General features: G+C 41.8%; 1 protein-coding gene across 1 annotated transcript in view; it reads left to right on the forward strand.

Annotated features, from left to right (window-relative positions):
* The window catches only part of UNC5D (unc-5 netrin receptor D), a 622,629-nt gene that overhangs the window by 588,041 nt on the left and 9,151 nt on the right, over nt 1-25,437 (forward strand). The window contains exons 14-16 of the mRNA XM_052661338.1: nt 3,902-4,051; nt 11,527-11,691; nt 20,107-20,285. Of these exons, the coding sequence (XP_052517298.1) occupies nt 3,902-4,051; nt 11,527-11,691; nt 20,107-20,285 (494 nt within the window). The remainder of the gene's footprint in view (nt 1-3,901; nt 4,052-11,526; nt 11,692-20,106; nt 20,286-25,437) is intronic.

Consider the following 25,437-nt stretch of genomic DNA (forward strand, 5'->3'; position numbering starts at 1 on the left):
CCCAAGCAAAACACAATCGGTTAAAGGGGTGCAACGGGGAGCTATGGGTTAAATGCAATTTCTCCTATTTGGAGAGAGTTTTAAAGCTTCTACTCTGAAGCCAGTTGTGCCTTTACAGATACATCAACACGGTGATTAGTTCATTATTGGGTTTCTTTGTTTTAATAATTGTTTTGTTACACAATAGCTTATAATTGCTTAATATTTTATACAAGATTACGAGACGCTTAATTGTATGTAGTTGGTTCATATGGGGGGTTCAATATGTGGAGATTAAAGTAAGCAAGCTAAAAAACAAAAGCAAACATAAATCATGGTTGTATTTAAATAGGGGCCCTAAAGGAGAAATCTTTAAGGGGTATCATTTTCCTCAGTGATAATTATAAATAGATATCTATTTTAAATGGGTTGCCAGGAGATGCTAGGGGTAGATAATCCACCTGCCAATGAAGGAGGTGGAAGAGATGAGAGTTCGATCCCTGGGGGTTGGGAACATCCCCTGGAGAAGGAAATGGTAACCCACTCAAGTATTCTTGCCTGGAGAATTCCGTGCACAGAGAAGCCAGGTGGGCTACAGTCCGTGGGGCCAGAAACAGTCAGGCATGACTGAGCAACTAAGCCCATCCGTTTAAAAAATGCTTAATATCCTCCATTCTGCATCTCAGGAATGGCTTAGATAGTATAAATAACCCTAGGGCAGAAACAGATTGACTTAGGTCATCTTTACATGTGTCTCACACCAATGAAAAATTACTTATGGGACAGTGTTAATAACCGTCTGACCTTCACATGACTCTTAAAAAACCAGGTATAGTATAGGAAAATGCAGGGAAATCTCACAGAAAAAAATACTAGACCATATAACCAACAAGGACCTCCTGTATAACACAGAGAACTCTGCTCAATGTTGAGTGGCAGCCTGGATGGGAGAGGAGTTTGGGGGAGAGCGGATGTGTATGTGTATAGCTGAGTCCCTTTGCCATCCGCTATCACAACGTTGTTAATTGGCTATATGCCAATATAAAATAAAAATTTAAAATACTCGACCATGAGCAAGTATCATATACAGTGGTTCTGTCACTAACCCGTGTGACTGTAGGCAAGTCACTTTCTTGAGGGTGCATCTCCATGTTTTCCTCTGTAAATAATCAAGTTTTAAATCACTAAGCACCTTAAATTCCCTTCAAGTGGGATAATGCTACGTTGTTTGTAAATATTAAAATAACCTAGCTCTACACCAAGTAATGCATGACCTTGAACAAGCCACTTCATCTCCTGACCTTGGTTTATTTTTGTGTTCTTTCAGGCATTAAAGAACAGGGTGCACTTCAGAGCGCCTAGCCAAATATATCAGTACTTTGACAAGTCAACACTGTTGTTACTTCATGGCTTTAATATGATTTGAATAAGCAAACTTCATATTTGCCCCCTGATTCTAATCTTGCACTAGAATGGCAAAGAAAGAAGTTAGTCTGTTACCATGCTAATGATTTTGTTTGGCTGTAAATAAGCCCAAGTGAAAAACTGAAGCTTAAGTGACTTGCCTAAGACTACACAGAAATGGGATTAGACACCTGTGCCTTCCATTTTTGGTTTACAAGATAAATGCTCTCTTGAGTATATGTACCCCCCAGAAGATTCCCATGCTCCCTTAAACCCAATGACATTAAACAAAAATACAAGTCGTTAGCATGGTAAGGGAGAATTCATGACTTGGCTCCTACCTTGTATTTCCCATCATCTCCAGCCATACACTTTGCACCGTAATCTATCCCAGCGTGCCTTTGTGGAGAGTCCACTCAGTGTCTGGAATAATCTCCCTCCCTTTCCCATGAGTAGCCCCTGTATTTACTTCTAGGTTCAGTTCAAATGTCACTTCTCTGTTAATTTCCTGAGTCATTCCCTGGCCTCTCTGCCCATCTGGGTTAGGCACCTTCTCTCTTGCCTTAACCTTTGGGAATATACATATCTGTAATACTCAGATACTATCTTATACTCATATGCTCACTGTTCTAACCCTCTCTCTAGACTATGAGCTCCTTGGTGTTTCATTTCTGTTCACCCAGTGCCCAGCTCAGGCATCACTCTGCTGGACATTCAGTAAATCTCCAGAGAGGGGACAGAGACCAGCATCTGTAAAGCCCTCAAGTCAGCATCTGGTATTAATTCTCTTTCCTCCCACCCTGCCTCTTTCCTTCCACTGTTTGCAGCCCCCATTAGACACTGGCCACCCTGCTATTATGTCTAACGCTTAGACGCACAACATAATGAATTACCTAGTACTGCCCGGTCCAGGGTAGTAATTGTCAACCACATGTGCATATCTACACTTAAATTAATTAAAATCAAACATTTAGTTCCTTAGTCACTCTAACCACTCTGGCTAGTGGATACCATATTAGAACACACAGATGTGAACCTTTTCCATCACTGCAGAAAGTTCAGTGCTGACTTACGGCCCCAAGCACACCCCTCCCACCCCAGGAGAGCTGGAGAAGATGACACTGGAATGGACCGATTTAGTCCTGAGAAAAGACACTGGCCACCTATTAATAATTTATGTGTACATGAAGGATAAGAGCTGGAAAGCTGCTTCGTAGAAACATTTTTATTAACGTTAAATCTATACACAGACAAGAGATGGGAAAGATAACTTCTGAAGATGTTTTCACTCGCTGATAATTGAAATTTAAGTTTTATTGTATTTATAAGTCTAGCTGCCTTGCTTCTTACAATCTTTTTTAGACTCTGGGAAGATTATAGGCCATAATTAAAGGATTTCAGTTTTCCTATTTAGCCTAGCTCTGTAAGGAAATTTTAAGTCAATTAATGGTGATTTTTAAAATGAGGATTTAGGAAAATCTCTTATCTCCAGAAACGCTGAGAACCTCACCTCCCCTGCCCCACAGTAGTTTAACATTTTGTACAGTTCTTATCTGTTCTTTCACTTGTCTTATTGATAGGATTCTAAACACCACAAATTTGGAACCAATTAAATGGTTTTCTTAGAATGTATGTGAATTGTGTTTATATGAGATATAATTATAAAGATTTCTCAGTAAAAGATAAAGGAATATTTATCTCAGGAATTTGATTATTTTTTTTTCTTCTGAGATGAAGCTGACTTGACTGCTTATTTTTTTGCAGCTTTTTGGCATAACTTCCATGAATGTTACTACAAATAAACATGATACATGCACTCTGCATTGATTTTGAGCTAAAGGAAAAGACTGTGATGCTGGGAGGGATTGGGGGCAGGAGGAGAAGGGGACGACAGAGGATGAGATGGCTGGATGGCATCACTGACTCGATGGATGTGAGTTTGAGTGAACTCCGGGAGTTGGTGATGGACAGGGAGGCCTGGCGTGCTGCGATTCATGGGGTTGCAAAGAGTCGGACACGACTGAGCGACTGAACTCAACTGAAAGGATACATACTGGTTGATGCCTGTGTTGGGTACAAACAAGAGAACCATAGTGGAGAGGGGCTGTGTCTCCCTTTCTCATGAAGTAACATGCTGGGTCAGGTTAAGTACAAATACATCCCTTGATTATGGTGACAGCAAGATGAAATTCACACAATGGTGGAAACTCAACAGTATTACAGTTTGCATGGGTCAAAGGAGGTATTCTAGTTTTAAAGACAGTGTATATAAAAGCCTCAACAATACAATAATGAAGAGCAATTGTTTCTTTGTGACCAGATCCTTATTTCTCAGCAGCCTGTAGCCCTTAGCCCTGGCCTTGCAAGGATAGAAGGGTATAAAAGTAGTGTGCGTCCATCATGCTGTTGCCTATTTCTGGGAGACACCTGGGAGGGAGCATACCTATCTATGGAAGGAAAATGTGGAGGAAATTGTGTGCTTTATTGTTGCACCTCTTTTCTTTTTCTTTTCCTGTAGGAAGTGGTTTCGGATGAAAGGCATCAAGGTGGACAACTCCTGGAAGAACCAAAGTTGCTGCATTTCAAAGGGAATACTTTCAGTCTTCAGATCTCTGTCCTTGATATCCCCCCATTCCTCTGGAGAATTAAACCATTCACTGCATGCCAGGTACTGGCCAAGTGGGTTTCCAATAGGAATAGATTTGCTTTAACCAGCAGGCATATCTCACACCCTAGTAAGGGTACTCCTGACTTACCTCCTTTAAAACTATGGATTTCATTTCAAAACTGTCACAGATGTGTAACTGTTTGGACTACACCCAGGGAAACCTATTGTCATAAATCCATGACATAAATCCATGGATTCCTAACAAGTGGGGGAAAAGGTGCTTGCATGTCAGGTAATACGATATTTATCCTCTCTCCTGTTTAAATCACCACTCAGGATAGGTTGAAGAAGGTCATCTAACAACTTAGAGCAAGATTTCTTTGTGGATTTGTGTTAATTCGTATCGGTTCATTATGAGACAGTTTTTAAGTCTTGTTCACCTATAGAATGAACTGGATATTAGGGAGAAACCTTTTAAGGGTGATCATTTTGAGTTGTAGAGAGCTCTGGCCAGCCAGGTGGGATCAAGAGATTTTGTCCTAAATAGATGAAATGCTTGCTGCCAAATGAATTGAGCAAGATGGGAAGAAGAAATCACAAATTGAGAAACAAAGAAATATTAATGCCTCTTAGAATATTTTTATGTAAAAATATTTATGTGTCATCACTCATATACCTCATTATTAGAGACTTAAAAAAATTTCAGGATGACTTAAGAGTCTCTTTGGATCGTGTTAAGGAATTTTTGAATAGTTGCTTAGCATGAAAAGATATCAACTTGTGACCTTGTCACTGAATTCAATGAAAATTTTCAGTGATAAGCATTGTTATCAGAAGCAGCCAACTGGTCTACCATTGTTTCTTAAGCCAGAGTCATCTGGGCTTCAAGAGACAGGACATTTCCTTAACTCTGGAGCTTCTGAGAGACTGATACTGATCTGGACTCACAGGAGGCTTTCACGCTTCTCTGTTCTGCCCATCAGCATAACTTGCAGAGCCCTGTGGGTTTTTTAACCTATCTTTACAGCATTCATTAAAAAAAAAAAAGAAAACATGCACAAGATATACCAGCTTGTCAGAATGGAAATCAGTCAAATCTCAAAGAGAAAAACCTTGGCCATTCCATGAGAGTTAGATGAAAGTTGCACCATCTCTGCTTTCTACTTCTAATGTTCAGAATTTTCTAATCAAATAAGGCCATATTTTTCTGTTTACTTTTCAGACCTGTTATTACCTCAGGAGCTGCCCCTCTATGTATAGTTTTAGTGCATTCAAAACAAGTATCTCTCTCAGGGCCCTGACCAATTTTTTTGGATATTTAACATATTTTCTTATGGAGAGAGGTTTTCTATGAATAAATGTATTATTTATGATGTTCTAGACCTAGATGTCTCTGTTTCCCAGAAAGCAGTATTCAAAGTTTGCAGTCCAAATTGAACTTCAGGGCATTGTTAAAACAACTCCTGATAGTCATGCAATTCCTCTGTTTTAATCTTTATTTACGGGCATTGCTTCCCTGGATCTAATGCAAGTGACTCAGCCCAAAGTAACTATGAAGTTTAATGCTTGCAGATAAAAAAAGAAATCAGATAAATAATTATAACCTCTCAGGAGCACTTAAACAACACTTCCAACACCAGGGATTCAGTGAAAGCCTCAGGTAGAAAAGACTTGGAGGAGGGCAATGCCTGCTCACCCTGGAGGATGCAACAGGGCCAGCCAAAGCCAAAGGGCGCTGGCTGGCAAGGAAACACAACCAGCTTCACTCTGTCAGGATGGGTTGGATTGCATAGAGGTTGTGAACATGTATAAATATTTGACTTCTGTAATTGAGCTTAATTTGAAAGAGTCGTGGAAAGCTGAAAAACAATTTAATTTTCTCTGCATCAGGCAGCTTGCCACCGAGGTTTCATTTCCACTTCATTTTTCTTTCCCACAAATGGCTTTCTGCTCTATTCTTGCTTTCTTCTCGCCACCCTATCACCAGTTTCTTTACTCCTGTGATCACTGAACTCCCCCAGTATTTGTGACTACATATTGTGCTTGGCATAATGGCCGGGTTGTGTCTGCTCCAGGAATCAGATGCATACACTTTGGGGAGGCTTTGCGTTCAGCCTGCTTGAACCTCATGGAGAGCATCATGTGTGCTGACAAACGGCGAGGACAATAGAGAATGGCTTTTGATTTGGCTTAGTGGACAGGAGCTCACAGAGCTCTACTGCAGAGAAAGAAAACCCCACTACTGCTGACATCACTTATAGGTCTCTCCTTCACCTGGTAAATGTCCCCATCATCTTCCAAGTCAGTGGATAGGAGGGTTAGAGTTATTGGTATGCCTGGTATCCCTGTCTTCTTATTCCTGTCTCCCTTTCTTTAACTTCAAAACAGCAATCTAGGAATCGACATTTTCCAATTGGTACCCAAAGCTGACTCTCTAAGAAACCTTTTTTTTTTTTTTTCCCATCTGGGCAAGGTGGAATTTCCCAGGCAGGGTGGCATCCAGTGCATAAAATGTTAATAACTGCCCTATGAGACACCAACCGAGAAAAATTCTCAGAATGATGTGAGGTTCGGATTAGGTTTAGAGCTACATGATGAGAGCCTACGTATAGGAGGGCCAACTAGATTTTAAATCTTGCTGGTTTCAATTCTGGAGGATGACAGTTTATGAAATGCTAGGGTAGAAAGCTTATTGCTTATGAAACAAGGTGGGATGGATGAAAGGGAGGGGCACGTGAGGTTACAGGAGTTCTTAGGAGACCTGGTTACCATAGCACCCACTAACCCTGATTCAAAGAAAGAAAGTGACCCACAATGCTGGTCCTTCCAAAATAAACAGTTATGCCTAAGACTCTACCACAACAAGTGATACGCTGTTGTCCCCTTAGAAGACTCAACCACCTTCCTCGGCATGGAAATAACTCTGCTCCCAGCAGGCTCCTGGGACCTGAGAGCTCCTGAATCATCGTATCCTCTCTTCCTTGCAGACTGTGGGGGTAGAGAAGCTGTAAAATATTATAAAGCTGAATCTAATAAAATATTCATTTATTTTTTAAATCCTACAGAACACCAAGCCAGGCTGTCACCTCCGCAGGATGAAAGCAGCTGTCTTACAGCATGCTGTGTGTCTTGGAGAACCCAGTGTCTGTCTCCTGCTAGGATACGATTTACATTCTCTCCATCTGCTAGGAAACTAATTATAATGGGACTCAAAAAGAAAACATTTCCGGAATTCTTTAAACACACATAACTTTGCTACACTTTGTCCTCTAGTATTACTTTCCCCAGAATTCCTCTCAGCTCAGTGAGCATCTTGGTGTTTTGTTTTGTGTTGTTTTTTTTTTTTTGGAGGGGGGAGAATAAATGAAAGCAAAGATGATTGCCCTGGAAACACACTAACCACAGTGCTTTTATTATTTTTAAATGTTTTGTTGAGCACCGTTGGCAGCTGCTACTCAAGTCAACAACAAAAATATTCTTTTGACACAGTCTTAAAATCAGATTTTTTAAATGTTTTGATGGTGTGCAGTAGAATGGAAAGAAAAGCAAGAGGCATTTTTGTTTTGTTTGTTTGCCAATTCTCATGTCTTTCTACAAGAAAAGATTATGTCTGCACTGGGTCCTTCCAGCGTTCTCAGGAGAAGATACACAAAATTTAGCAAGCGACACAACAGAAGATGTTTTTCAACACATCATCAGTGCCATCCATTTTTTCTTTTTTTTAACAAAGATAGTGTTACCAAAGATTCAAAGCCACCGCAGGAAATGTAGGTTTGTTGAAGAGCTGGACCTTGAATTCAGCTCTATCTCGTTCTGAAGTCCGAACATTTATATTACACTGTAATGGTTCAATTTCAGTTTTAGAAAACAGAGACCTCTTTAGTTAGCATAGTTAGGCAAAAGCACCTTATTTAGGCGAAAGCGTCAGTGAACCATGGAGCCCTCTGTTATGCTTATTTTCACTGAAGGGAATGATACTGAGTATAAAAATGTAACATATATTCACCACCATGCATTAAATAGATAGCCAGTGGGAAGCTGCAACTGAACTCCAATGAATTTTTAAAATGCACTGATCTGGAGAAGAGAGCATTTCAGGGCTAGAAGATTGAGGCTGGACAGAAGCCCTTGAAGGCCTGGCAGGGGGCTGTGTTGACGACGGCAGGCATCCTGGGGCCATTCTTGTCCCCCAGGCAAAGGGATCGTGTGATGAAAGCAGAGTTTCCAGGTGATGTGGTGACATCAGTGATTCCACTCGTGATTACAGGCTCTTCCCTAAAAAATACCAGTCAACTGCTTTCTGCTTCCATCCCAGTCAAGCCCCAGCCCGCTCATTAATTCTGTGTAGTAGAGACGGAGATGGGAGGCTTGGTGAGCGGGCTACTCCAGTTAGCTATGATGAGACCAGAGAAGGGGCTCACACATGGAAACAGAAAGATTATAGAAGGACAGTGAGAGAGATGGTGATAATCCGTTCATAAGAGGTAGACTTGGGACTGCCCAGGTGGTCCAGTGGTCAAGACTCCACACTCCCAAGGCAGGGGACCTGGGTTCGATTCCTGGTCAGGGAATATTCCACATGCTGTATGGTGTCTCCCCCCACCCCCCCAAAATGGTAGACTTGTTTGAGAAAGGAAAGGCCAACTGAAATTATTTGTGCTGATTGGGGTATAATGTCAGTGATGGCTGTTAATAAAATAAAAACCAGAGATGTAGCTGCTAGAGTCCTCCAGAGAAATGGCAACTGGGCGTATATGAGCAGATGAGGATTTCAAGAACTCAATCAATGGAGAGAGACGAGCTGAAGGCTGAGATAAGAAGTAAGAGTTACCCTGGTTTTCTGAACCAGGACGCAGCAGGAGTCAGATTAGACAGCAAGGAGAAATGGCGGACCGTGTATAGTATAGAAGTATCTGGTATAGAATTTGGTCCAGCTGGACAATCATTTTTGAGTGTTTTAGGGAATGACTTCCTCTCAAGTTTGCTGGGAGGCCCACCAATCAGGCTTCCCTGGTGGCTCAGAGGGTAAAGGGTCTGCCTGCAATGCAGGAGACCTGGGTTCAATCCCTGTGTCGGGAAGATCCCCAGAGAAGCAAATGGCAACCCACTCCAGTACTCTTGCCTGGAAAATCCCATGGACAGAGAAAGCCTGGTAGGCTACAGTCCATGGGGTCGCAAAGATTTGAACACACACTGAGCGACTTCACTTTCACCACCAATCAGCAGTGCTCTCTGTTGCTAGGAGGGAAAGAGAAGAGCTCATAATTAGGTCTCTGTTTAGGAAGAAAGTGGGAAAGAGGTACCATTCACTGGTTCTGTGCTGCTGTCTTGCTGGTATATGAGCAAGCTGTGCCCCAGCCATGGGTTTCCTTGGTGACCGTTAGCTTCATGCTTCTCCCAGCATTTGCCCTACAACAGCCTCTCTGTGGGAAAACACTAGTGAACCTTCCGGCATACCCAGCTCATCTCAATTTCTCAAAAGACTACTTCCAACCCACTGGTGTTTCACTGGAGAATGGTTTGGGTCAAGAAAAAAATACTTTAATCAAGGGATTGATGTGCTTATAAAACCCTTGGAAAACCTGGGAGAGCCAAAGTCAGAGAAAGCCCCCAGAGATACGAGGAAATCAGCAAGTTCCATGATTTTGGGAAACCACCACAACCCTGAAGCAGACAGTTCTCAGAAGCCCCTGCAAACCTGCAGAACCCTTGAGGTTTGCTTGCTAGTACCAGAGGAACAGAAACCATGTCTGCTCCTTCCCTTCCTTCCAGATTTAAAACAAGGTACCTCTCATTGGCAGAATGAAAATGTGAACTCCTTGCTGGCGAGAGCCGTGAAATGTAGTTTTCAAACTTCTAGTTCTCTCTGTGCAGGGAGAACTGAGGATGGGAGAGAGTTGCTTTCTTCCTAATGGCCCACATTCTGCACAGGGATAAAGTCAGCTGCAGCGTCAACATATAGACCTTCTTTGAGTCCTTAGTCCATTGCCTTTCCCTTGCTTCAAGTTTAAGAACAAACAATTGAAGCAACACCCCTGCATCCCTTGCTGGGATGTGTGGTAGGGTTTAATGCCTGATTTCTTTCATATTTCCCAAAACTGGCTCTCCTATACTCAAGTCTTCAACAATCTAAACTCCATCTCTCCCTGCTGATCCCCCCTAGCAAGTACCCAGAAATCAGGATCTTTGAGACTTCCTACAGAGAAAAAAGAAGAAACTTGAAAGTGTATAGCTTGAAGCTCAGGGATAACCAGGGAACTCTTGGTTCCTTAAAGTGGGTAAATTGAATTCTAAACATGGCTTGTAGTCTCGTAACTCCTGCTGACACCATCACCAGTCACATTTCAGAGAATCAAAGCTCCAGACTTGATCCATCTTTTTCCACCTTTCAGCAGCAATATTGGAGAAAATTGTGTTTGTAGTGACAGGTAAAAGAGCAAATTAATGAGTCAAGGGAAAGAGAAAGAAGTGAGATGCAGTTTACTATAGGCTGGGAATACGAGGTCATTGCCAAGGACCACAGCCTGATTCCAGCAGGAGGGAAAGACTTTCTGGTAGATGGAAGGATATCAGTGACTGACTGACCTTCACTTCACATTAATATAAACCCACATGCCTGAGAGAGTTGGTGGCCAGCACTGGCTGGTCATGGGGAAAGGAGGAATATAGGTCTTATAACTTCCCCCCACCCTCATTTAGTGAAATGGCTTTTGCCACTCGATTGTAAGTCCCTGTGAAGTGGAGACCAGACCTAAATTCTTACTATTCCTTTATTTATCTAGTACAGTGTCTGGTTATTAGAAGGCATTGTACATATAACTGTAGAGTGGATGAATTGAATGAATGAGGAATTGACAAAATAGATTGTTCTGGGCTAACCTGTTGTGTTTGTATCTCTGGTGTGTGTGTGTGTCTGTGTGTGTGTGTGTGTTTGTGATCCTACAGTAGGTGTCTCTTTCTGGTATGTGAGTGAATGTGAGTGTGTGTGTGTGTGTGATCCTGCAGTAGGCATAATTTTTATGCTGGATATATAGCAATATTATGCTTATACAGTTCAGCATGAGGCTATGGTATGGGCCTAAGTTCTGGCCAGTCACTTCTTCGTAATTTTCATGTACATGAGATGATAACATCCTACCCTGGGCTTAGGTAGCAAAGAGTAGGCTTCTACTAGGAATCCTCCCATAGGAGCCGTGTAAAGAATCTTTTGTCGTGGAAAAACATCGTGATTAACTTTTGATGGTCTTCTTTCTCATTGTGTGTGTCACCAAGTGAAATCTGAGCTCTTGCAGCGTGGTTTTGGAATTCGAATGTTATCAATTGGAATTGACATTAATTACTTTTGTGCTGCCTGGCATATGCTAGGACATTATTTCTACAACAGTTCCACCAGAGTCGCTCAGGCAATTATCTCTGCTGCCATCCCCATCATCATGATCATCCTAATTATTGTGATTAGGTCTGTCCTGCACCCCGCTCCTCTCAGCCGGGCTGTGCACACCCCAGCCCTCTCCTCTCCCCTCTGTCCCCCACAGGAAGTCCCATTCTCCCGCGTGTGGTGCAGTAACCGGCAGCCCCTGCACTGTGCCTTCTCCCTGGAGCGCTACACGCCCACCACCACCCAGCTGTCCTGCAAAATCTGCATCCGGCAGCTCAAAGGCCATGAACAGATCCTCCAAGTGCAGACGTCAATCCTCGAGGTGAGTCCTTGGTCTCCAGGTCACTTGACCTGTTTCTAAAGCCCATTATATAACTATCTTAGTTGTGCTATATGTATACCATGAAAGAGATTCAAAATGCACTCACTCTTTTAATCCTCATTACTGATAAGGGAAAATCAACTTTCTCGCAGGCTGAAGAATTGAACTGGACCTGGAAACATAACCCATTAGAGCATAGGCTCTGCGAAGGGGCCTTTGGGGAAGGAACTGGTCCAGGGCTTTTTATACACAAAACCACAACCAATCGAACAGTTCATGGTAGACCTGGAATCAGCTGAGATTCATTATTGAATTGAGACACATACCATAAGAAGACACAAGGTCACCATTGGGCTGCTTTTCTGCCAGTTCTGATGAGTTTCTGGAAGTCAGTTTCCCGGTCTGTTATTACATTTTCAAGGCTTTGTTTCCTTACTGTCTTATAATTTTTTGATACCCTCCAGGATCAGGGTTCTACACATCTCCATTTCCATGAAGCCCAGATTTCATCAGTACAATAAGAGACAGGATGGATAATAATCTCACTCTCCAAAGTAAGGGCATAGTGCAAAAAGGGATAAGACCTTGTTCAGGGTCACATGACTACTCAAGGGCAGAGTTAGAATGGGAATCAGAGAAGAAGTCACTCGGGAACTTGTGCGCTGCCATGGCTTTGATTGGCCCTAAGCCACTGAATGACTCCACGGCTGTGAGCTTCAGCTGATTGAGTAGACTATGGCCTTTCCTCCTGAATGGGTATTTCAGCAGGGGAGAGTAGTTGACGAGCGGAATCGGGAGCTGATGACACCTTATTTGGCAATTTCAAGGTAATCCCTGGCTAGTTTAGAAAAACACACACACTGTTTTGTTCATCTTAGAACATGTACATGTATATACACATATGGCCTTGCCTGGTGGCTGTGTTAGAGTCCACCTGCCAATGCAGGAAATGCAGACTTGATTCCTGGGCCAGAAAGAGCCCCTGGAGAAAGGAAATGGCAACCCGCTCCAGGATTCTTGCCTGGGAAACCCCATGGACAGAGGAGCCTGGTGGGCTACAGTCCAGGGGGTTGCAGAGTCAGACAGGACTTAGTGACTAAACATCAACATATATACATACATACACATAACTTTTGTGTCTCCATATGTAAATAAGACATATTCATCCGTTCACGCTTAGCAGAAGGTTTAACACCTTTTGTATCTGTACCAATCTCAGGTTTTGATTTTTCTCAAAACATGTAGTCTGCATAGCATCACCACTTCTCTCCATTCTCACTGCATTTCATTATTTATGCAAAATGAGCGTTGCTAATTCCCCCAAATAGTTTCCTCTGAAGTGCGATGGCTTTCCAAAGGAGTGTGCCTCAAAACTGATGGCTGTTTTAACTGACACGTTTCTACCATATTTGCATTCGTTATTTCCAATTAGCACTATGCGCTAAGGTAGTCCTCGTGGGGAAGGTAGATGCAGAAACCTCAGGCGAGATATATTTAGAGTCTCTTTTTTGAACGGTCATGGCATTTTTAACACAATACATTTCAAACTAAAGCACAAATCGTATGGGAGTTAGTTCTAAAATAAAAAGCAACTCTGAGAAGAGCTGCATTTCAGAATGAAGAGTGAAAGGCAGGACATAAAGGTGCCACTGATGAAAATTTCCATAAATATCTGTTAACAGGTCAACAAAAGAATTCCAGGTTTAAAAGGTTTTTTTACTTTCTAAGGCATCCAGATACTGAAAATCAGTTTCAGCTATTACAAGATGTTTGTGTAAAAGAAATGTAATAAGGTTGATACTACATCCTGGTACCTTTGCATCTTGCCTAAATAAACTCTAAAAGTTCATGGAGAGAAAATGAGCTAATAAAGTTAATCTTCTTGACTCTCATTCTGATGCTTCGCAAAGTTTACAGGCACTTTGGAAAGCCTTAAAGAACATGACATCACCATCTTTCTTGATAAAAGGAGGCAAAAGTATAAGAATAATATTTAGATATTCAGTGTTGGACTACAGCTATCTGATTTGTAGGCTGCTGCACTTTAGAAGCTTTATTAACTTGTTTGATCCTATGAGAATCATTTCATTAATAATTTTAAGTGTCCCTGCTGAATTTTGGCCCAGTTCATCCGCATTTCTTTCTACCAAACTATTTCTTAGGCAGATCTCACTGACCATCATTTTCAATGTCAGAAGAAAATTAATTTTTAAAAGCCACTATATCTCAGGTCCTATTTCATATGCTTTCATGTATAATGGTCAGAATTCTGTAGGTTAGTGTTATATCGTCATAATTTTAAACAATCTCAAGGAAGTCAGCCTTCTTATCCAAGATCATAGAGTGAACCAGATGAGTAGCCAGACTTCCCAGCTGAGACACTTGACTTTAAGATCAAAGTCTGGCTTTCTATTCAGTACTACATCCGGATCCCAATCAAGGGGGTTTAATTTCTTAGTCCTAACCGTAGGCCTTGTCCATAATACAAGCCCCCTCTTTTAAGGGCTTAGGCAGTAGTGACAAATATTGCAACATCAGCATTTTTCCCTAAGTCTAAGTAGATGAAAATTAGAAGGTTCTTTCCTCAAGACTGAAGAAGAATGAGATGCACCTGTTTGTTTGTTGGGCTGGAATTAAGTATTCATTCTGCTGATCTTCAGGAACAGAATTGATTCCCTACATAGAGGTCTGTTTGCAAAGGATGTCTTGACTGAATGATCACTCAAGGTCCTTCCAACCCTGGGACTGTCTCATCGCTGGGAAAACACACATCTGGTGGTATATCTGGGATTAAAAAAATCTTCTCCCTAAAAATGATTTGGTTTTTATGGTAGACGGTTCAAAGTAAATGAAGATAAAGTTCTGAGAAAGTTGGGAATACTTGGAGTGAGGCAGGATATATTCAAGACATGGGTCTATATCAATCAGTGAGGCAACAATAATAGATAAATTGTTAAAATGCATCATATTTCATGGTCACTACACTAATGCAGAAAGATTCTGTTAGGTGGCTTTGATAAGTTAGTAATAGGCCATCATTGATTAATATATTAATAGAAGTAAAACTTTGAAGCTTCCAACAGATGTGTTTGAAATATGTACTTAAATATCCACCCCCCCAAAAAAAAACTCCCACATATCTAGGCTCAGAGCTCCTCCTTCCTACCCTAATTTACAATAGAACCATGAGAGATAAAAGATACATGTGTGTGTGTGTGTGTGTATAAACATTGATTTTAAATTAATGCAGTGAGCATCTTCATTTGAAGACATTTGGTTCTTTCTGCTCGGCCCCACATCCATCATGTCCCTTCATGCCTCTTATCTAAATGGCTTTCCAAACATAATCATTCATATCACTCAAATTTAAAAAGTATTTCAGTGATTAAGGTAATATATCTTTTCTGTTCTTTAGAGTGGCCATTATTATGTCAGTCTTTAGAAGCAGGTTGGTTCTCCTTAAATTAACCCAACTAAATCACCTAATGATGATCACTAATTGATACTCTATAAAGCAACAGTATTGCCAGTCTTAAAACTGGTGTGTGTTGTGTGTGCTTAGTCAATCAGTTGTGTCTGACTGTTTGCAACCCCATGGACTGTAGCCCACCAGGCTCCTCTGTCCATGGGGATTCTCCAGGCAAGAATACTGGAGTGGGTCTCCATGCCCTCCTCCAGGGGATCTTCTTGACCAAGGGATCAAACCCAGGTTTCCCACATTGCAGGTGGATTCTTTACCGTCTGAGCCACCAGGGAAGCCCCGTGGACTGAAGCGAAATAATTTTGCTAATATTGAAGAGAAGGGAAGAATCCCCAAGTCATTTATTTCCTCATTCCTTATTAATATAACAATATTAAAGAATCTATCTTTTGGTAGGAACAACTTAAAATGGGAATCTTGCATGTTAAAATTTTCCCTTCAAGCAATGCTCTTATCTTTCTTCCAAAAGTGGTGGGGGATGATTTGTCTGTTACAAAGTCGACAGAATATTTGGAATTCCTCCCTGATTTACAGCTCCTGCATTAACCAGGTAGCAGCAGCTTATCTCTTATGTGCAGAGCATGAAAATCTACTGTTCCTCTGCATATTTAATTTAAACCATCAGAAGATGCAGCCACTGGATTCTTCTTAGTTGGCCCAGATGTCTTTTAGAATGCATCATAAATGTTATGTAAATTGTCATCTGTACACTTGGGAAATATTTACATTTCAAAACTTTGAGGGACGGGGGGCCCGTTTATTAAAGTGTACTAAGCAGAAAAAAATACTTATTTTTAGAAGTCTCATGTAATATTTTATTCACTCTCAAATCATACCACTCTGTCCATTTTTTCCTGAAGACTTTATGTATTGAGGTGGTCTTTCTTCTGCCAACAGGAAAGACAGAGCTTGGTTGAATTGGTCCAATCATAGATGCCATGAGGGCATCTGTCTCTTGTCATGTTTTGGCATGGATACCCCATTCCATTGGCAAGCCACCTTTCCACATGTTATCACTCTTCAGTGCCATTTTTACAACGACAACTACCATATTATCTCATATAGAATTCTTTCTCCATATTTTCATTCTCCCTGTGGTTTTTACTATTCATCTTAAGGACATTTTCCTGCCTTAAGTCAGGAAATATTTAAAGAAACTATTCCCACTTGATTTGCATTATTAAAAGCTAAAAGAAATTTTACATACCATGATAAAAAATGGTATATCTTGCAACCTATTTTATGCAGTAAGAAGTCTGAGGTAGTTTATTTTATAAACATCTTAAATATCAGAAAGGAACTGTCTACTCTGCCAGAAATAAGCACTTATCCAGTCAATTTCCGTTCATTCAACATCTACCCATCCTTCAAGGTCAACTCAAATGAAGTCCTCTTACTCTTTGTTTTTTAATCTTTATTTTTTAAATCCTTTTTTTTTTTAAACTTAAACATCCTATTTTATATTGGAGTATAGCCAAGTAACAATGTTGTGATAATTTCAGATGAACAGCAAAGGGACTCAGCCATACATAGCCATGTACCCATTCTCCCCTAAACTCCCCTCCCATCCAGGCTGCCACATCACATTGAGCAGAGTTCCCTGTGCTCTACAGGAGGTCCTTGTTGGTTATCCATTTTAAATATAGCAGTGTGTACATGTCCATCCCAAACTCCCTAACTATCTCGTCCCCCCATTCTTCCCCCTGCTGCTGCTAAGTTGCTTCAGTCGTGTCCGACTCTGTGCGACCCCATAGACAGCAGCCCACCAGGCTCCCCCATCCCTGAGATTCTCCAGGCAAGAACACTGGAGTGGGTTGCCATTTCCTTCTCCAATGCATGAAAGTGAAAAGTGGAAGTGAAGTCGCTCAGTCGTGTCTGACTCTTAGCGACCCCATGGACTGCAGCCTACCAGGATCCTCTGTCCATGGGATTTTCCACACAAGAGTACTGGAGTGGGTCGCCATTGCCTTCTCCGATTCTTCCCCCTAGCAACCATAAATTCGTTCTCTGAGTCTCTTTTCTTTTCTGTAAATAAGTTCCTGAAGTCCTACTTTTAATTCTTGAAGTAAATGCTAATATCACTCAGCATTTTTCCAAACCACTCTGCCCTGTGGGTTCTTGGTAGCTATTATGATGCAGGGTAGTGTAGTGAAGTAAGTCCTAGTAAAGGTGTTAGGGTATCAGAATTCTAGTTTCAGCTCTAGTAACATCTATCTGGGTGACTTCTACCAAAGTTTATAACCTCCGTGGAGTCTATTTTAAAAATGCTAGAGACTGTTTAGGAGCCTGGGGGAAGTCCAGTAGTACCCAAGGTCACTGAGCTAGAAAATGGAAACTTGTACTCCAAAGCAAGACCTTTTTGACTCTGAAAACCACACTTTTTCTGTTTATGCTAACTCAAAAACTGGAAGAATTTGGATGAGCATTGTTCTATAATGGTCCAGGGATTAAAACTAAAACAAGTAGAATTTGTTGAATCTGGTAACATGTATTTTTAATTTCCAAGAACAAGATATAGTATGTCGCATTTCTCAGGTGTAGTTGACCATGGGACTGCTTTTTCTTGGAACATCTTCTGAGATGCTCTGTGGGAATGCTGGATTAAGGCACTGGATTCCAAAACACAGCCCCCCAAAGGTCACTGTCCTAAATGTTTACAGAAAAACCATATATATATATATATATATATATATAAAATTCTTTAATAAGACCTTTGCATGAACAAGTTTCCTCAGTTAACAGATTTTTGAAGATATAAAACTCACCAAGCCTGAAGTCATATAGCTGTGTGAGCCTGGACACTAGCAGAGAAGTGCTACTGTGGCTGTGATGTCCACAGTAGGAAGATGTGTAAGTTTCAGAAAAAGCATCAGGGGAAGGTCATGGGGCAGTTCAGGAAGGGCATGAAAGGTCAGCACAAGTTGACAAGTTCCTAATGCAAAGGAGAGTTTCTTGGGGTTTAAACAGAAATTAAAAGATGCTTACTCCTTGGAAGAAAAGTTATGACCAACCTAGATAGTATGTTCAAAAGCAGAGACATTACTTTGCCGACTAAGGTCCGTCTAGTCAAGGCTGTGGTTTTTCCTGTGGTCATGTATGGATGTGAGAGTTGGACTGTGAAGAAGGCTGAGCGCCGAAGAATTGATGCTTTTGAACTATGATGTTGGAGAAGACTCTTGAGAGTCCCTTGGACTGCAAGGAGATCCAACCAGTCCATTCTGAAGTAGAGCAGCCCTGGGATTTCTTTGGAAGGAATGATGCTAAAACAAACTCCAGTACTTTGGCCACCTCATGCCAAGAGTTGACTGATTGGAAAAGACTCTGATGCTGGGAGGGATTGGGGCTGGGAGGAGAAGGGGACGACCGAGGATGAGATGGCTGGATGGCATCACGGACTCGATGGACGTGAGTCTGAGTGAACTCCGGGGGTTGGTGATGGACAGGGAGGCCTGGCGTGCTGCGGTTCACGGGGTCGCAGAGGGTCGGACACGACTGAGCGACTGACATGAACTAGTCCCTTAGCCCAACCTCAGATTTGTGTTTTAATTTCCCTTTGTATTGGTTTTCTTTTGTTGCATAACAAATTACCACACATTTATCAGAAAAAAACACCCATTTATTGCCCCAGATTTTTTGTAGGGCAGAAGTCTAGGCATGGCCTAACTGGTTTCTCTGATCAGGATCTCACAAGGCTGAGGTCAAGGTGGTGGTGGGAACATATTCTCATCTAGAGCTCAGAGGGTTTTTTCTATGTTTATTAGGGTTGTTGACAAATTCAGGTCCTTTGGGCTGTAGGACTGAAGTCCCCTTTTTCTTACTGGCTGTTAGACAGGGTTCACTCACAGCTCCTAGGGAACACTCTCAGGTCCTAGCCACATATCCCCAGCCCCAGCTCCCAACCATAGGCAGTTCACAGCATGGCTGTTTGCTTTCTTCCAAGCCACCAGGAGAGATACTTGCAGATAAGAGCTGTATCTTTTCTCTCTTAAGGGCTACTTGATTAGGTCAAGTCCACTCAGCAAAATCTCTTAGTCAATTCATAATCAACTGATTGGGGATGTTAGTCATATCTGAAGAATTCCTGTTGTCTTATAATCCATAATAATCATAGGAGTGATTCAAAATACTCTTCAGGCCTTAAAGTTATGTTAGTCCATATGAAACTTTCAGCAACTCTTCCAACGTGATGGATAGATGTGTAATTTCACATTGGATATGATGAACTAACTGCCAGGATGCACTGAAATAACAAATCCTCACTGGACAGCTGTAAGTCAGAAGAGTGGGCATTCCAGCAAGCAAGAGCTCTCCAGCCTGGACCACTCCACCAGCTAATGCACATCTCATCACTGACTCATGACTGCCTCCTATTTTACCAAAGCAATTTCATTCTGAAACAAGACCAAAATATTTACTATAGAATCACATGTTAGGATTGGGAGAAACACAAACTTGAAAATGATCAACATACAATCAGTTCCCCCTTGTAGCTTTCCTGACATGTGGCTTCCCAGCCAGCTCCTATGATCAGCCCATTCTCTGATCAGCTCTGACTTTCAGAAGGTCTCCTTACAATGAAGTGAAATCTGTCACCGGGTACCTTCTTCCGACTGATTCTAGATTTTTTTTTCTTACATTGAGAATATTTTTAAAAATCTAATGATTCGCTGAGACCTCCTTGGATATAGGAAGCTGAAGGTTGTGACTCCCCTGAGTGGAAGAGCCTGCTGTAAATCTCCAGTTGACAATTTACTAAGCTACTAGAGATGTTATTTACTATGTTAGAAGAGAGAGAGCTTGTCCATGTTATTTTATAGACTCCATCACGGGCAAGCATTTTTTGCATATGTGTTAACACAGCTTTTCTCAAAAAAACAAGAGTGTTGATCAGCAATGCTGCTACTTAGCTCTGATCCTGTTTTCTTTGTTTATAGAGTGAAAGAGAGACCATCACTTTCTTTGCACAAGAGGACAGCACTTTTCCTGCACAGACTGGCCCCAAAGCCTTCAAAATCCCCTACTCCATCAGACAGCGGATTTGTGCTACGTTTGACACCCCCAATGCCAAAGGCAAGGATTGGCAGATGTTAGCACAGAAAAACAGCATCAACAGGTAACTGGGGGCAACTGCTAAAAGAGGATTTTACTAAACGAACTTGAAAAATAGAATGGGTTGGGTAGATCCATGTAGTTTCCAGGCCCTGATATCTGTATGGATTCCTCTGGCCATATTTCATGTGACGTTTGGCCAAGGAAGTGGGAGAAGAGCAAAACTATGACAAGTGTGTGTGACCTTTCCCGCCACCACACTCCACCTTTGGGGATGTCACGGGAAAGTCTTACTTTGGTCCTGATCTCATCTACAAGTTTGCTAACTGGGCTGCCGTAATGGGGGTTTAGACTGTGTCATCTTGGTAGTGGTGAGGGAGCTCAGAGTCTTGAAACCAAGAAGCAAGTTTCTCACACCTCCTCTCCCTACTAGGGTAACCTTAAGCATTACTTAACCCCTAGTAAGGATATGCTCAGGCTTTCCTAGAGGCCCAGTGGTAAAGAATCTGCCTGCCAATGCAGGAGACCTGAGTTCAATCACTGGGGTCAGGAAGATCTCCTGGAGAAGGAAATGGCAATCCACTCCAGTATTCTCATCTGGGAAATCCCATGGACAGAGGAACCTGGCAGGCTGCGTTCATGGATTGCAAAAGAGTCAGGCGTGACTTAGCAACTAAGCAATAACAAAGGATATGCTCAGCCTGAAGAACTGGGTGCCTGAATATAAAAAAGGAAGTTTGAGATGATGCTTCCCAGGTCTGAAGGCAGAGGGCTTTAAAATAGGCAAAAGATTACGTGGGCCCCACCTGTGAGTCTGCTGCTTAAACCAACCATTAGTTGTTACTGGGCTAATGTGGTGGTTGAGTTGAAAGTAAACTAGAGAGATTCATTAAGGGACTGTCTTACTTTGAGGAGAAAAAGCAGGGGTGAGTCTATTCAGAGCAGCACTGATGAGGAGGCAGCGTTGGGCTCAGCTCGAGGAATGGCAGGGAAAAGGCACTGACGAATCGCATACCCTGTCGCCTTACCCACCTCGCACACCCAGAATGAAAAGAGAACAAGTTTTGCCAGCGCCACTTGCTTTCCCTTCGCTTTGTGTCCCTCCCCCACTCCACTCTGGAGACAAAGCCTTATTTTTCTTACTGTTTGGCCTACTCTGTCATTTCCATTTTTTGTTCTGTTTTTACAGACATCTTACCTGTCTCTCTCTTCTCTGCAAGGCAGGTAGATGTCTGCCAAGAAAGGATAGAGGGCTATTCCCTGTTTCAAAGGGATCCAGAATCCAAGAATGCAGGGGCCAACTAGAGAGCAGTCAGAGAGGAAAATCAAGAGAAACCGGAATTGACAGAGACAGGCCCAAGAAGAACACATTCTTGAAAAGGCAGATATTGAAAATGAGAGAATACAAAAATGTATGCGTGTACAGGAGGGAAAAAATTAGGTTGAATTTTTCCCAGCAGCTTTGATAAAGGGTGAGATGTGTCATGTATAACTCATGAACACCGTGACTATGACAGTTTCACTTTCTGATCAGTGTGGGGACAAGAATGAAAAACTTACCCAGAGAATAGAATATGGTCTTAAAAAAAAAAAAGAAATGAACTTTGGGCAGGCGCTCAAAAGCTCTGTACAGCAATCCTGGTTCTACAGCTCATATAAGTCTGCCCCCGACACATCACTGACCACCCCTACAATACTTTTTCTACAGATGCAATTCATAGAATTCAAACTACATTAACTCTCTAATCCATTCTGGCAATAAGAGTTTATGATTTTTAATTTACCATTTACAAGAAAATAATTGCCACAAAATATGAACATGCCCATGGATGCTGTCATTAATTTGCTAAATGAGTGTGTGCATGTCCCTGCCTTGTTCATTTTTTTTCTCTACTTAAGAGTAAACACATGAGAACTACAAGGACTGCCTCCAAAGTCATCAATTTCAGACCTTATACAGCAGGGAAAATGCATCTCAAAATGGGAGACTTAACGTGGACATCCTTTTGTGTCTCGGCTATAATGAGCAGTAACAGCTACACAGGGGCACGCTGTCCCCTCTAATGTCGGGTCAAAACACAAGAACATTTGGTGTGCCAGTTTGTTTTTGTTTGCTTCTGTTTCTCCTTGAAAACCCTTTCTCTAGGAAAGCCAAAATGTCCTTAACATCCAAAATTCAAACAACCTACTCTGGAAAGTTTCTACCATAGTTTCAAGAAAATCTCCATTTTCAGTCAATTTTAGTAAGTAAATGTTAGTCACTCAGTCATGTCCAACTCTTTGCAACCCCACAGAACATATAACACACCAGGCTCCTGTCTCCATGGAATTCTCTAGGCAGGAATACTGGAGTGGGTTGCCATTTCCTTCTCCAGGGGATCTTCCCTACCCAGGGATCAAAACCAGGTCTTCTGCATTGCAGGTGGATTCTTTACCACCATCTGAGCCTCCAGGGAAGCCTGAATATATATATGAAAGTGCGTGTATGTATATCTATATATGTGTGTGTGTGTGTGTGTGTGTGTACGTGTGTATACATATATGCACACATGTATATACACATGTATACATACACACATATGTATCTTCTCCAGCATAGGAAGAAACATGTGACAGGGGAAGGATATTTTCAGATGTAATTTGTTAAAACTTCTTGTTGCATAATCTGAAATCACTGATCTTGCTCTCTTAGGGTTACAAATAATAGAGTCCTTATTACATTACAAAATCATCAGTTGCTAGTGTGATCATTAACGTGTGTTAAAACACAGAAATCTGACATTGTCGACAGGCCAATATCATTGGGTAAGAAAGCTGTTCTGTAGCTTAAGATTTCATCAACCCTGGTATCACAAAAGATCATCACAAGAGTCACTCTTCTGTTAGGGAATTCACCTACCTCTGTCTTGTGACAGCATCTTTACCTGACTCTCCCCTTCCTTTCAATTTCCAAAAGTGAAAAGTTAGTACAGCAACAGCTCTCAAACCATAAAGGAAGCGTTTCAAACGGAGTGGAGAGAAACAGTGGCTGTTATCATGTTGCCAGTGAAAACATTCTCCTCCTTTTGGTAAATGCAAATGTCACTGATGATAATTTGCCTTTTTGTCAAACAAGTGCCTACTTAGATCTGAATCGGAAGGAAGATACATGAACTAGTAAGTTAAAGGCTTAGACCGTGAGACATGTTGGGGGGTTGGGGCGGGGGGGGGCGCGTGCTGTAAGGCAACACAGGTGGCCTTGCAACTTGCCTGGCATATGGATCACGATAAATAAGCCACACAGCCCAGCAAAGAATGTCATAGTTAATAGCTGCAATTACAGATTCTGTGAGCAAACTGTTACTCAGAGTCCATACTTACTGCATTTTCAGAGCCGAGATTGCACTTTTATTCTACAAATCCAGCTGCAATAATTCTCCACTTAAGTGCTCTTGGCCACAGCTGATTGGTAGGTGGGTGGGACTAATAAAGAATTGATCACATAGGAATAGAGGATAGGGACATTTGCTGAGAACTAAACTAAGTAATATCAGAAACTAACTGCTTCAGCTAGAAGTACTCACCCATATTTAAATTTCCATAGCATTTTGTATTTGTATGATACTTTTAAAAATTACAGTTAGATATACCTAGATAGTACTTTCTGCTGCTGCTGCTACTGCTAAGTCACTTCAGTCGTGTTCAACTCTGTGTGACCCCATAGACGGCAGCCAACCAGGCTCCACCATCCCTGGGATTCTCCAGGCAAGAACACTGGAATGGGTTGCCATTTCCTTCTCTAATGCATGAAAGTGAAAAGTGAAAATGAAGTCGCTCAGTCATGCCGACTCTTAGCGACCCCATGGACTGCAGCCTACCAGGCTCCTCCGTCCATGGGATTTTCCACGCAAGAATGCTGGAGTGGGTTGCCATTGCCTTCTCCATCGTACTTTCTACTTCTGGGAGAATCAAGAAATTTGCCCTGAATGAATGACACGATCTTTTTCTTTGGATAGTATGCTGTGTTGTGCTTGGTCGTTCAGTCATATCTGACTCTTTGCAACCCCATGGACTGTAACCCACCATGCTCCTCTGTCCGTGAGGATTTTCCAGGCAAGAATGCTGGAGTGGGTTGCCATGCCTTTCTCCAGGGGATTTTCCCAACCCAGGAATTGAACCAGGGTCTCCTGCACTGCAGGCAGGTTCTTTACCAGCTGAGCTACCAGGGAAGCCCTTGGATAGTATACTTGACCTTAAAATCTTGCCTAATAGAATTGATATGAATAAGCATCAAAGGATTTTGAAAGTTGGTCTCAAAAGAGAATTTGGCTATTATTATGGAAGATTCCTGTCTTTCCCCTCAGTACCTGAAATTCTACTATTAGGTCATTCTTCTTTAAGACTTCATGATGATCATATTCCAGAAATCCTTGTGAAAACACAGCAGCGTGACCAAGTTGCTATGGGAACAGATGCTGGATAAAGTGCATGAGATACAAAAGCCTGAGGAGAAGGGAAGCAGCCAGAATGGAAGAAAGGATTCCAAGATGAAATGGAGTAGATAAATTACACTTTATTAAGAGTTTCTCATAATAGTATACTTCTTTGAAGTACTGCTGGAGAAAGGTATTGCTCATCGGTTAGCTGTGTGTTCAATTGTACTTTGGATGTTAATGTTTTTAGATGATGGTGTAGAAACTGCAAGCAAATGACATTTCTCAAGCCTCATGGCTGATCAGTGGTGGGTGCTATGATAACTTGTTTTTCCACCAGATCTTTTAACAGGACCTCTAATGAGAAGCAGAATCTTCTCACGTTGAGGTCATATCCTTTTATTCCCTCTACCCACCCTGTTAATTGGATGCACAGGAGCAGTGAAATGGCCAGAGGGCCGTGGGGAAGGACAGAGGAATGTCACAAGACAGCTTATTAATCTATCTCTGAATAACTTGAGAATTCACTAAAAGTGGAAGAGGCCCAGTGCCAGCTTTCTTTTGGGGGTAAAGGAAAGAGGAGGAGAAAAGAAGAAGTGATTACAAAATATATACAGAATGCCTGCTTCACAGTGGACTACCAAGTATGGTCACTCAAGGACCCGTGAGACTTTATTTTCACTCTTGTGTTGGGGGATTTGCTAGGATTACACCAAATGAAACTGTCTGGGTTTTGCAGGCTAGCGGTTAGAAAACACATCCTTAACCTTTAAATAATAAAGACAGTGCGAGACTGCCATTTCA

Source organism: Budorcas taxicolor, chromosome 24, assembly GCF_023091745.1.
Source record: "Budorcas taxicolor isolate Tak-1 chromosome 24, Takin1.1, whole genome shotgun sequence".
NCBI lineage: Eukaryota > Metazoa > Chordata > Mammalia > Artiodactyla > Bovidae > Budorcas > Budorcas taxicolor.